At 40.7% G+C, this 13819-nt stretch overlaps 2 protein-coding genes across 2 annotated transcripts; both read right to left on the bottom strand.

The window, feature by feature from the left end:
• Positions 1-472: 472 nt before the first annotated feature.
• Positions 473-4828, bottom strand: cwc25 (CWC25 spliceosome associated protein homolog). Its single transcript, XM_067498435.1, has 9 exons — positions 4654-4828; positions 4007-4179; positions 3670-3906; positions 3511-3580; positions 3141-3286; positions 2986-3058; positions 2719-2903; positions 1079-1246; positions 473-975 (listed from the first exon to the last, which is right to left on the bottom strand). Exons 1-9 carry the CDS (start codon positions 4669-4671, stop codon positions 864-866), a joined length of 1182 nt encoding a protein of 393 aa, XP_067354536.1. The 5' UTR covers positions 4672-4828; the 3' UTR covers positions 473-863.
• A 951-nt stretch (positions 4829-5779) lies between these two features.
• On the bottom strand, positions 5780-13479 carry sp6 (Sp6 transcription factor). The gene is made up of 2 exons (XM_067499200.1): positions 13238-13479; positions 5780-9140 (listed from the first exon to the last, which is right to left on the bottom strand). The coding sequence occupies exon 2, from the start codon at positions 9016-9018 to the stop codon at positions 8092-8094; it is 927 nt and encodes a 308-aa protein (XP_067355301.1). The 5' UTR covers positions 9019-9140; positions 13238-13479; the 3' UTR covers positions 5780-8091.
• Between the last annotated feature and the right edge of the window lie 340 nt (positions 13480-13819).

Below are 13819 nucleotides of genomic sequence, written 5' to 3'. Positions count from 1 at the left end.
GTGCATAGTTTAGTTGAGGCGTGTTAAAGCGAAATTAAGACCGGAAGGTTTTTATTTTTTCTATGAATTTGTGTTTTCGCTGTGAAGATCGGTGCTGTACTAATGATGAATGACACGGGCAAATGTTTTTAATAAATCCTGGTGTGGCCTCAAATTGTCGAAGGCCACACAATTTCTAAAAAAAAAGAAGCTGTGTATGGGAAACAGTTTATAATAAGTGTAAACACGCTACCTAATAGACAACGTTTTTTTTTTCTAATTATAAATTAGCGTCTTGTCAATTTATTAATAAAACTGTCTAAATTCTAAAGTACTCCACCATTAGACCACTCATTAATTTATGTAAACTAGGACTGTTCCATTGATTATGTTGGTAAGGAGTCAAGTTTATACTTAAAGGTGTGTTTTACCGAAGATAATCTGGATCAGTGTCCCCAGCTACAACATAACAAAAACAACCAATACAAACTAATAAGTGAGCCCTGGAAATAGATTTGTATTCAAGTTGCTGCTTACACAAGTACACCAATTCGCAAAGATATATTACAAAACGTTTGAGATAACAGCAGGTCCTACTGCAATTTAAAAACAAACACAATATACTGTACAAAGTTTAGTTCACATGAATCTTACAGAGTTACTGGTAACTAAAACAGATCAGCCACGACTAACTTTTACCATCTGTCTTAAATAAAAAAAACTGTTAACATTGCGGAACTGTTTTCTTTCTTTTTTGGCATATGGTTATAAGTCATGACTTTTACTCGCCATCCCTCCTTCTGCCTCAAGGGGGAAAAATAAAGGAATGGAAGGCATGAGTTCGACAATGGTTTTTCCAGTCAGTCCATGCACGTGCTGTTATTTCATCTCTTCATAAAATTATTCAGGGAAGCCGGCGTCCTCTGAATGGAGTGGATGTTCCTCTTTACTCGATCTTCCAAGGAAGAGGTGGCAGCACTTTCCAACTTCATGTTACTACAAGAGGCAAAGGTTAGTGTTACAGAAGCTGGAATTCCCACATGCAAGAAAGGAAGACGTTACACACGCATTTCAAAAGGAATGAGATAGAGAAACGTACTGTATGAAGCCAGCGTGGCGTTCATGCTTGGCATTTTGTTCCTGCTGCTTTTCCTGCTCATCCTGCCTCTTGTATCTCTTTACATTATTCTCCCTCTCCTCCTCTCTCTGCTTGGCCTCTTTCATCATCTCCTGCCTCTTGCGCTCCAGCGCGCCAGGTGAGAGCTTCCTACATCAGACAGGAATCCAGGGAAAATGTTTAATGAAAACATATTACGGTGGGTAGGGTCAGGATTAAGACAATGCTGTGAATAAGACATCACTACCTAAGCAGCATTTTCTGATTACCTTAAACTGAAATCACAATCCAAGAAAGTAAAGCAGCACACAACAATTTGCAAGCATAAGTGTGAAAATAATAAGCAGTTATTCAACAAATTGTACACTTTAGTAGATTTCCTTCCCCCTGTTCTTTAATAGGACTTGAAGACCAGGAACCTCCCTAAGGTCCATTTGAAGGAATTGAGATGGTTATCATTTGGGATTTCTCTCATACCTGTGCTAAACCCATACTTTTAAAATAGTGCCACTGCCTAAAATGTGCAGAAATATAATTTTTTATTTATTTTTTATTTAGTTAGTAGATATATACACACACTATATAGATTTTATACAATAAAATATTATGAATAAACAAAACGGTCAGTACATAAGGGGCTAAAGTTAGTTTCAATTAACCATCTATCAGTTTGTCTACTTGAAGTCCCTAGGTAACAGAGATTTGGACGTTATTAAACAGTTAAAAGTTTGATGAACAAATCTGGACGTCTACTTTTGTGTCTGAATTTCAACTTTAAAAGTTACAAATTTGCCCCATATACAAATTTCTGTCTCTGTTGACACAGTTTGGGACACAAGCTGAAATTTCCAACATAGCAGTTGATGCCATCCCACTTATTAAAATTCAAATAACGACATTAGACATGAGCAGATAACTAAAATCGTGGTACAGCTGTAGCTGTATTGCACATTATAAATGAAACATCTGCACTCAGCATTTCATTACTAACCTAAGGAAAAACTCCTGTTGGCATTAACAGTTAACTCCACACCACCAGGGCCTGGGACAGTTCAGCCAAACTCTTAGACTGTTAAGCTTTGGCCATTTTAACGGCATTTAAAGTAGCTGCTAGTTAACGGTAGACTTCTGGGTACCATCAGATCAAAATGTAACATTAACAGCACTTGCTGTGATACTTCTGTTGCCTGTAAGGCCTGTCAGATCGCTAGAGGGCAGAACAGCAGTAGAGCACTGAAAGAAGGCACTAACATTGGTGTTGCGATTCAATCTGGTAGATATCACAAGGAAACCTTTGATGTGTTTGGAAAGAGGTTTCAGTATCCAAGTCTACTTTAGACCCTGGATACTTTGCCGGAAACGTAGGAAGAATAACCACATTCCTCAGAAAGTTTCTGATGCTTGGGAGACATTGCTGCTGTGGATAAGCGCCTTAAATTTATGATCAAATATAGAATGTCATCGCTAATTACCAGACTGTAACAAAAAAAAATTATAATATGAATGAAATATGAATATAATATACAATAAGTGCAATTAAATGCATGCATACTAAAATATTGCTGAATTGAACACTTAGAGCTATTTATTTAACATGTTTCTTTAGGTCTGTGAGCTCTTACTTGGAGACATGATTCCTGTGTCTGTGATGACGCTCTCTCTGTGGGCTGGAAGCTTTCTCGACCCTCCTGTCACTTCTGTGTAAGGAGGAGGAGGAGGAAGAGTGAGGTGATCGGGAGCGACTCCTCTCACGCCGTGATGAGTGATTGGAGGCAGCTGAGGACTGGTGATGTCTGCTAGCAGGGAGCTGAGAGGATTGATTTGACTGTTACATGTTAGGAAATGTTAAAGAAATAAAACTGAAGCTTACACATCTGCTCTTCACTGACCTGTAGGCCATAGCCTGGGAGATGATGAGAATGAGATTTGTTGTCGGCTGAAGACATAGCTCGTGAATGTGACCTAAAAATACATCAGAAACAATAACTTGTTGGTTTCATCCTTTATGTGTTTGTGTGATAATTTCTTAGACAATATTACTTGCCTGTGTTTTTTCTCATCTTCCTCATCCGAGCTTGAACTCAAACTCTTTCTTTTGTGCTTCTTCTCCTTTCTCTTATCTCCTTTCTTCTCCTTTTTATCCTTCTTCTTCTTCTTTTTCTTGTCTTTCTTGTCAAGATTCTGGCGCAGCTGTGGGAACCAAAACCAAAAAAAAAAACTTGACAGACGCCCAGAATTTCCTGAAAACATCACTCACATATGCTAATAAAACAGATAGTGGACATTATATGTTTTTTACAATAAATTGCTAAATAAATTAATAACCACACTAATATTATATTGAAATCATAATCTGAAAAACATTAGTCAAAAGTTAAAACTAAATTATAGATCAAAGCAATCAGTCATTTTACCATTTCTTTAATTTTCTTCATCTTCACAGGATTAGTCAGGACTTCTCTCTTCTTTTCTTCCTCACGTTTCCTTAGGAGTCAAACAAAAAATGAATTGGAAGATACAGTAATTTTAGGATATTCTCTAAACAAATTATATGACACATAGCTCTTACTAACCTAATTTGAAAAAGGGGGTCTTCCCTGATCTTTGCAGCCAAATCAAGGTTGGAAGCAGGGGTGGCGGGGTTAAAGATGGATCCGGGCAGAAGGCCGGTCTCAGCTGATGGACCACTCTCTGGCTCCTCATACTGGTCTGTGATCTGCTTGTCGATGGGACGTCCCATCAGATACTCATCTCTGGACACCTGGCCAGCAGGGCCCTGATACATCCAGTCCAGGCGATCATCCTTCTTCCTATCATCAAAAAAAGATACACAACAAAAGTCACACACACACACACGACTTTTTTTTGGCTTTATCAACATATTTCTTGTTAATAACAGCAAACACTAACTTGATGGCACCGCTTTCCTGCGCGTATCTGGTGATTTCTTCTCGGGCTCGTTCCTCTTTCAGCTCTTTTTGGAGCTCCTCAATCTTCTTGCGTTCCGCCTCATGCTTTTGCTCAGCTTTCCAAACACGCTCCATGTTTTTCATAGTCTGGGGATGCCAGCTCTTTTTCAAATTCTAGCGGGGGACAAGGGAAAACATGTAACTGAAAACCATCAGGTGCTACATTTAAAATCGCATTTGATGTGCATGGTATGAGCAGAACACTGGCTTATATTAGCAATATAGCAAAAATACATACAATTTACGAGGGTTTGCTAAATATTATGATTTGCTGTTATAAATAAATCCTAACATTTAATATTGTCAGTGGCTGTTGAGCTATATTAACAAATAACATGCCTTGACTTTTATGGTAGCTATTAAGACATAACAACAACAACCGGATCAGAATAATGTTGAGGCATTGAACTGTGGATCACAACGGTTCCCAATAATTAATAACTCTTATTAAAGCGGCTGTGTAGACATCAATAAGCAAACGATCACCTTTAAACACCTACAACCCAGAATGGTGTTTGGTATTAGCAGTTAGCTGCCTTTTAAACATCAGTTAAAGTGCCAATTGTGGCTGAGGTAGCTCATACTTACAAGATCGCCGCCCCCCATCTTGAAAAATTCTTTGTTTCAGTCCAACAAGAAATAGAAATGGACAAGTTTGTCTTCTAACGATAAAAAGGCGAAACAACAAAAGTTTAAGAGAAACCAGAGAATGGCGCTACTACGTCTTCTCATCCGACCGATGCTTTGCTGTAGTTTGTGCTCTGTGTCTTTCTTATTCCGGTTCCGGCTGATGTTGCGTTCATGTGCCCACTGCAAGCTCCGACATTGCAGCTGTGGCGTAATGTGCGGGCCCAAAGATCACGCGCATCCAGTTTTGACCTTTAGCCTTGTCCCTTGCACACAGAGATTCATCCTGATTCTCTGAATCTTTTGATGATATTATATGTTACTGTAAATGGTGGGATCTTTAAAGTATTTGCAAATTTACGTTTAGGAACATTTTTCTGAAATTGTTCAACAATTTCTAGATGCAGATTATCACAGATGGGTGAACCTCTGCTCATCTCTACGTTCCAGAGGCTCTGACTCTCTGAAATTCTCCTTTTATACCCAGTCATGTTACTGACCTGGTGCCAATTAGCCTAATTAGTTGTCAAATGCTCCTCCATTTGTTTTTTTCTATTTGCAGCATTTACTTTTCCAGCTTTTTGTTGTCCCCTTCCAACTTGAGATGTGTTGCTGCCATTAAAATTCAAAATGAGCTAATATTTTCCATGACATGCTAAAATGTCTCAGTTTGTGTTCTACTGTGAATAAAATATGGGTTGATGAGATTTGCAGTTTCTGTTTTTATGTATGTTTTACACATCGTCTGAACTGTCTTTGAATTCAGTGTCCAAAACTAAACAGACTTGACTGTATTCAAAAACCCTCTGGTAGCTTTAAAACCTCAAATGAATTTGTGGTCTTCTGCTGCTTTTACCTTCACAACCACTAGGCCTACTAACTGCTAATACTGTTGTTACTACTACTACTAATATTAATAATAACAACTACAACTATATTAAAATATAATAATAATAATAATAATAATAATAATAATAATAATAATAATAATAATAATAATAATAATACATTTTGCTGCTGCCAAGTGCAAATTTATTGACACACAATTGTACCACCAATTTGCACATATGCAAATAAAGTTTCAGTCTGGAGACAGAATGTAATTTTTATTTAATAAAGGGCAACATTAGATCAAATACAAGTTATTACACCATTGTACTTAACTTATTATAGTTTTCACAACTAAAACATTTGCTACAGCAACTAATTAACAAAAAGTGGTTCACTTTGTTCTACTGACCATCAAAAAAGGAAATATGGCTATCTCTCTATATATATATAACAAGAACAAAATAATAATAATAATAATAGTCAATACACAATAATTGACTACTGTTTAAGCACTGTCTTTCTTATTCTCTATACATAAATACAGCAATCACGAGCCTCCAATAATGCAAGCTCTCTAATATATAGATATCTAATGTCTGTGATGGTTTACATACATCCTAATAGTGTTTTAAAGTGTAAAACTGCTCACACTGCTTGCTACAGAACTAATGATCATAGCATATTGATTATGAAAGTTAACTATCCAAAACAAATAACCTAAACAGTTTCTGCTGCATGTGTTGGTGAGTGTTGTTATGCTTCTGCAAAACCTGCAGCTGCAGAAGGACCAACACAGGAAGAGAGTTACCCTTCTTATGTTCTTTGTTGATGATTGGGACTAAAGCTTGATGTAAGATGCCAATGTTATCAAGCAGAGGATTTTTTTTGGAAGAACTGTATCAAGCCACTAGGACACAACTGATCTTCTCCTATTTTGTTACACAGTTGCTTTTTTTTTTAAACTCAGTTTGTCACTAACTTCTATCTGTGATTGGTGCTGGGTTATGAACCAAATGTGGCTTTATCAGAAGTGCTGCTTGAATCACGTGAGCCAAAACAGTAAAACTGAGAGTCAGAAAACCTGAAACTGTGAGCTCAAACATGCTCACACAATAAGTGCAAATGAGGGGAACTGCATAGGTTAGATTGTCATTAGGAATAACACATTTCATATTATGCATATCCAATTCATCCACTGCTTGTACAATAAATTAATTATTGCAGCTTTTAAAGGCTGCCACAGAGCAGCCCTATAGACTAAACTACCTTCCTTATGATTTAATGAAATGCTGTTTCATGCTTGAGGTGTCATTCAGCGCCAGCAGCTTTTTGTGTTGATGGGTGGGTGGGTGGGTGGATGGGTGAGGTGGGGGGGGGGGGGGGGACTGTGCAGATGTGTTTATGCCAGATATGGCCGTTGTCATCAGCATGTCCCAACAGGAGTCAGGATCCATTTAGGCAGGCAGCATCTTCTCTCCATGTCCAGCTTTATTTTATTTATTTTTTTGTTCTCACCCAACAGAGGAAGCGAAGGCACTGTCTTCACCTTCCATTCCCATTTTTCTTTTTCCAGTTGCGGTCAATTGCGATTTGTGAGTTTCCTCTTTCAGTGTCACACTTAGTGGTTCTTTGTTTTGTTGTATTCCATCTGGTAATCTGAACATGTGTTCACATTCTCCTAGTGTATGACTGTTGTCATCAGTACATGCTTTGCCAATAAAACTGCAAAACCACACATCCTTTGGCAAATACTAGCCATTGTAGTGCATGGAAGTTCCATTTACTGTATTTTATTATCTTATATTATATTATATTATATCTTTTATCAGTATCACAACCATCACTTTAGCTCTATTCATAGAGGCTCACAGGATGCTACCACAACACAACATTATTGTCTGTTGAACGATAAATGGTTTATAGACCAAATGAATTTCCTACATACAACATACAAAGTTTAGCAGAATAAACAGTCAAGTATCCGAATGGCCACTGACTTTTCTAAATTAGAAATTGCTGTTTTGTAGACCAGTGTCATCCCACAACTTGTACGCTAAAACAACAAAGAAGACATTGTAGCTGTTGCATTTCACTGCCCCAATGTACAATGTGTTTGAAATAGATCTAGAAGCCGTGTTGGAAGATAAACATTTCTCCAATTCTTCCAGTAACACATCTGATTGATTTCACTGTAAACACTTTTACAAGCCACCTTCAGTTGAACTCATGGCAGTTTCTTGGTCAACTGGTAATTGTAGCTCTAGCAGCAGTAGAAGTCTGCAGCTGCAGCCTCAGCTCAGTTGCCTCCTTAGCCACCTTTCACTTCTAGTAAACAAAAAGGAAGGTTTTATCCCCCGAATCTGCAAATTCCTGCTGTTTTCAGCATGTTACAACATTTAGGTTATCACTGAGTCAGCCCAGGTGACAAAGTCACATGACCACAGACCCTCCAGCTTGCATCGATATAAATTTTTCCCAACTTTTCTCTTTTTCTCTATTCTATTGTTAACTACGACACCTCTATGGCAGAGAAGGGAACAGATTCAGACATTTCCTTTGAAAATAAAATTAGCCGGATTGTCCTGTCACACTGGAGACTGAGGGGTCTGTCTCACATTTCAGCTTCAGCTGTGGCTCTGTGGTGTCAGATGCGGACACATTTGAGGATGACTGAGGAGGTGTAGAAGCATCAAAGCCTTTATCCATCCTCCCGTCTCCATTCACCCTCTCGTCTCCAGCTCCTGGTGGGGACTCATGTGTGCGCATGTGCTTGGCCAGGTGGTCATTGCGCATGAAGACTCTGGGGCATAATGCACAGCTGAACTTCTTGGCTCCGGTGTGTGTCTGTAGGTGGCGCTGCAGTTCATCAGAGCGTGTGAACCGCTTGCCGCAGAAGAGCCAGTTGCAGACAAAAGGCCGGTCCCCACTGTGCCAGCGAAGGTGAGCCTTCAGGTGGGAGGTTTTGGCGTAGGCTTTGCCGCAGCCAGGGATGTGGCAGTTATGCATGTGCTTCCTCCTGCTGTCATCAGTGCTCTGGCCCAGTTGTTCAGCGTGGACGCAGTTAGGGCAGCGACACACGGCCTGTCCGGCACCTCTGGAAGAGGAGCGCCGCTGGGGCTTGGGGCGAGCTGAGACAGAGGTCTCCTGAGGTTCCTCCAAGGAGAATGGCTCTTGCTGCAGCATTTCAGGGGCCAGTGGCTCCATCTTGAAGCCATCTTGGGGGAAGAGGTGGGATGAGTGCGAAGGTGGGGCGTGTTGAGCCGGAGGCAGGGTGCATAGCTGTGGGTCGGAGCCATAGGGCCCTAAAGAGGACTGCAACCCCATGGAGCTACCTGGACTCACCGAAGGCAAGCCAACACCCTGCCCCGTCTGCAGGTCTATCCAGCTCCCTGGTTGGACGTCCCTGTGAAGGTCCCACCAGGGGGGGATGTTCATATCTTCTGAGGTGCCACTAGGTGGTGCTGTCCTTAACCAGGGCTCGTAAGGGTGGGCCATGTAAGCAGCTGGTTGCAGGTGCAGGAATAGCGATAAGGTCAGACACTCCGAGTGTTGTTCACAACCTTTTGGGTAATGCTGAGATGATTACCACATGGTGGGAAGGTGACGTGTTGAAAAGCCTGCAGAAAGAGAAGTTAGAGAAATGGTTAAAGCTTCTAATCAGGTTCTGTCACTCAGAAATGTACTGACTCAAAGGCAAGAACTTTGAAGTGTTGAGGTCATTTTCAGTCTATCAGACTTTAAAGGTGCTCAGCTTATGCTGAACAAACTTTGCTGAACTTCAGAGGTACAGACATTCTGGCCTAAATCCTCCTGTCTACAACATTTAAATAACCAACCCCGAACACACCTCCCTCATCGCCATGGATACTGCAGTTCTCACGCTGCGTGGCCGTGGAGACAGAGAAGAGGGGGAGAGAGACATGTCCAGGCAAAAGCCTGCCACATGCATCCGCTGCCAGGTACTTCCCATTGAGGACAGTCAAAGACAAGCGCAAAGAAAACAACAGCATCGGCCCCGTGCAAAGTCAGGGGCGGCGTTAGGGGGAGATAAATGCTGGAGAGATGGGGGGGAGGGCCAACAGAGAAGGGGAGTGTTGACAGGAGAGCAGTTTGGTGAAGGAAGAAGTTCCAGGGAGGTATGGCTGCAGGCCAAAGTCTATTTGTACGTCTGTGAGGTTTCTGGAGATGAAACTTGGCAGACAGGAGAACCAGTTTTTTTATGAATCACACATGATTTACAACAACAAGCCTCCAGGCAAAAGAGACCCATAAAACGCCCCGCCTCCTACACACTGGCGGCACAAAGCATCAACAGGGGCAGACTGACGACATTCGAGAGCCTGAGAATGAGAGTCCAACAATAACATGAAAACAATTACTTTATATCTATATAATTATGTGCGCACGCTCTTATACAGCATCCTGTCCCGAGCACACTTCAGGTATGTAGACTCCAACGGCGTCACTCAGTTATCCCATGCCCCTTTCTAAAGAAGACACGCAGCTTGTCAAAGCACGACATGTCCGGGGAAATTTACGACAAGTGTACGAGCCTGTAAGACATGTGCTTGGCTCCGAACATGTCCTAGCCCCAAACAATCTTATTGGCTGCCACCACACCCCCATCCTAGAACATCTACAATTATCTTTACAGCAGGAAACAGTAAACTAGTCTGAAAGCCAGTGTTGAGATCACTTCTTGTGATACCGTATCTGACACAGCAAGCAAGACCCAGAGACCAGAGGTCAAGCTCCAGTGGACGGTTTACACACTGTCTAATATGGTAATCTATAAAAGGTGGGCAGGGGATGTGGATTAGCTTGGAGGTCGATGAGGTTGCGTCACTCAGGCTGACAGTGAAGGTTCATCTCAGTAGATCTCATTTTGTTGAGTAAATATGACCAAACCAAGAGGATTACACTTCTCAAAGGGCGAGTCAAACCCACTCAAAGATGCTTTTTAGTCTCAATGAAACCGTAAACCAATTAGCTTGGAATTCCCTGATGAAAGGTCTAGCGCTAAAGGTCAAGCAGATTTATTTCATGTTGGCCTAGAGCCAGTAGTCGTGCTCTGTAATTTTTTTGGGGAATGCAATTCACGCGCACGGTGGAACGTTCCCTTAAACTCGTCCTCACACGGACATAAACAAACCGAGACAGCAGCATCATCCTGTGTTCGCTAAAGGGCCGGGAGCGCTGCGAGCTCCTAAGGGAAACAGCTGGCGTATGGGGGCCCCCCCACCTTGGGGCATGGCAGTCAGGGAGGAGGGAGACAGGGCTCGGGTCATAAAACCTGCCCGACCAAGACCCGGCACAGCCCCAGGTTTACAAGTCTGTTTGTTCGCTTTTAACGCACACACATTTTTCATGGTCATGCAATATGTCTAACCCTTATTCACACATATCCCAAAGGTTTGTCCTTTTCAGACTCTATGTCTCCAGCGTAAGTGAATTGGCCAGTTTAACCCTTATAACTGTCAAACACAAATCCCCAGTGCCATCTTACCCCAGGGACGGAACAGCGAAAAAAAGAACCCAAACTGTCTGTGGACGCTCCAAACGGGATAGTTGTTGGCCAAATGACATTTAGAAGAACTTCGCTCACATCTGTCCCATCAGTCCCATCAGGGCTCAGGTTAGAGTAAACAATGACGTGCTTCAAACACTTGTCTGGTAAAATCAGAACCTTCTGACCTTAAGTGCCGTGTATGAAAATTTTAAAGTGCTTTGATAAACATAAAGAAGTTACCAAAGTCTAACACCTCACTTGCGAAAACAGTGATGGTTGCAGTAACAGGGAGGAAGGAAACGGACTTTATATGCAGTGTGCTATGACTGGACTTTAAACCATTTGCCCCCTTGAGATGGACGTCCCATCTCTTTGCTCTTTCACTGTATGATTAAGTGCAGAGACGCTTCGTATATGGACACCTTTACATCCTCAGTGATGTAAAAATGTCTGCGTGACACCGATTCATACACGCTGCTTCGTATTTGACTGCAATTCATATAGAGGTTCACGTAAGAGCATTTAAAAAAGATCCTTCTCTTACCGGCCACTGTACCTTCAAGTGCAAATGCCTATTTACACATTCCTGACTTTCTTTGTAGAAATGCACCAAAACCGGCTGCAGGTGTGTCCCTCTCTACGCTGACCGACACTATCAGTATTTGTGGAGTTACATGATCGTACAAAGGGGATTTTATTTTACACGACATGTAAAAAATTCATCACCTGTTCTCCTCGTTAGTACCGAACTCAACACTGAATTTGCTAACAAAGCTGTCAAGAAACATACACACAAGTAAGAAAAGTGACTTTGAATGTTTTATCAAGTACTGCACAGATATAAGTACTTTAGTGTTTCCATTTGAAACTACTTTCTATAAAATATAAGCTTCTTATAGAGCTTTTAACTTTTATGGAGCAGATATTGGTGCCTTTCAGAAAATATTTTATTTGAATTTGGTGCATGTGGGATAGAATAAACTATTAAACAGGACATTAACTAGTTTAAATGATTTACAAACCAACTGGTATTACGGCACCACTTTATTTAAAGCTTTGAAATTAAAACCTCTTAACTAAACTTTGTTGATAGTGTTGAAGTTTTCGTTATTTTAATTAATTTGTGTTTTAAGATTGTTACTACAGGTACTAAAGCAAAGTGACACATTTCTCCAGCCGCTGCTTAAATTTCTTAATATCAGTGTCCTAAAAAGACTGATAAGTAATCATGGTCAAACTAAAGTCTTTTCGAAAACACCACCGTCCAATACAAACCTGATCAGTAAATGCTCTAAATCCCATTACGTGCCCTTATTAATAAACCATCCACTGGATGCACGTTTAACATTTTCACAATCTGTGGAATTTACTGAAGACTATATGACGTTGTCGTGCACTGGACATGGCATGAGATCTTTAGTTATTTTCAATTTTTAATAGGTAGCAATCATCCAGCCATGAGTGCAGATACGATTATTAATTTTTTTTAAATAAAACAAAATGTAGACAAGCCTTAACTCATAGTGTGTCAATTAATTCAAATGAAACATTATATAAAATACAAATGTGAGGAAAAAAAGAGAGAAAAGCATCATTTTTTTATTTTTTATTTTTGAGTAAATGATAGAGTAGACTGCATCCCACAGAAGCGGACCCTTCACACCAACTTGTAGCCTGATGGTTTTGGCAGCAGAAAACTGTCAGTGAAGTAAAAGCCACACTTACTACTGCTAGGAACCTGGATTTTAAGTTCAGAATATTCGGTCCAGTTTTATGTTGTGTCCATGCGGCTTTTGTTGTCCTTCTTTTCTTCTGCTTTCAAGCAGCCATCGGACTTTATATATCACATAAAATGATTGTTACATTTTTAAGTTTAATTGAAAGTCTAACTTCCTCTTTGGTGAATTTTGGATTTGTCTCTATATTAAAAAGGCTTTAACCCATATTAGTATCTCCTAAATCTAAATCTTTACCTTTGTTTTAAACAGTGTTTTGACATGAGTTTTACTTTAGTTTGCTTTCAATATAGATTTTCTCCTGTACTCTTGTGTTCTCACACACTTTGCCGCGGATCGGAAGCCTATGATGCGCCTACAGCTTCCCACCAGACAGATATAGTGACTTCTGGTCAAGATAATGAAAATCGTAAAATCCAAACAGTCTGAAATAAACGAGAAGGTCAAGGTGACACCAAATCCAAATTACCTGTTTGTCCTCGGAGCTTGTGTTGTTGTTATTTTCTTTTGGGAACAAATGCACATTGGTTGGAGAATCTCTGTCTCAGCTCAGCTCTGCTGCTTCTTCGCTTGGTCGAAAAATGCGCACAGGAAAATAACATCCTCATTGTAGTTCAGCAGATTTTTTGCCATCGCAGACGCTCCAGGTGAGGCGATATGTGCGTCGTGGTGCACAGGTAAGCAGCGTTCTCAGCAGTGACAAACTTTATGATAGGCTGCGAGTCTTGAGTCTCTCCAGGCCCCGCCCCCCCTACGGATGGGTAGACCCGCCCCCCTCTGAGGATGCGCCCTGCTCGGCCGCAGGTGAGGAATCGGCTTTGGGTCAATATGAGTGGGAAAGTCACAGCAGCCACGGCTGGTGGAGCATTAAAGTAATTTTACTCCTAACTTCTGCCTAATGACAAATATAAAGTATTAGTTTAAGTGAATATTTACATTTCGTCCCACCTAAACTGCAAGTTTTAAAAAAAATATAATAGGCTTCATTTATTTAAAAAGCAATTGATTGGATGGACATGGACAAGCTGGGTCCAGACTTAACGAGTAAATA

This window comes from Channa argus, chromosome 3 (genome assembly GCF_033026475.1).
Source record: "Channa argus isolate prfri chromosome 3, Channa argus male v1.0, whole genome shotgun sequence".
NCBI classification, from domain to species: domain Eukaryota; kingdom Metazoa; phylum Chordata; class Actinopteri; order Anabantiformes; family Channidae; genus Channa; species Channa argus.
Note: the sequence above shows the minus strand (reverse complement) of the source record. Positions and strands in the feature narration are given on the sequence as shown.

Coding starts and splice junctions, on each gene's coding strand:
- cwc25 (XM_067498435.1), bottom strand. Junction 1,247..2,718: donor CACAGGAATCATGTCTCCAA/GTAAGAGCTCAC, acceptor TGTCTGATGTAG/GAAGCTCTCACCTGGCGCGC. Junction 976..1,078: donor CGCCACGCTGGCTTCATACA/GTACGTTTCTCT, acceptor TGCCTCTTGTAG/TAACATGAAGTTGGAAAGTG.
- sp6 (XM_067499200.1), bottom strand. CDS start 9,018: ATGGCCCACCCTTACGAGCCCTGGTTAAGGACAGCACCACCTAGTGGC.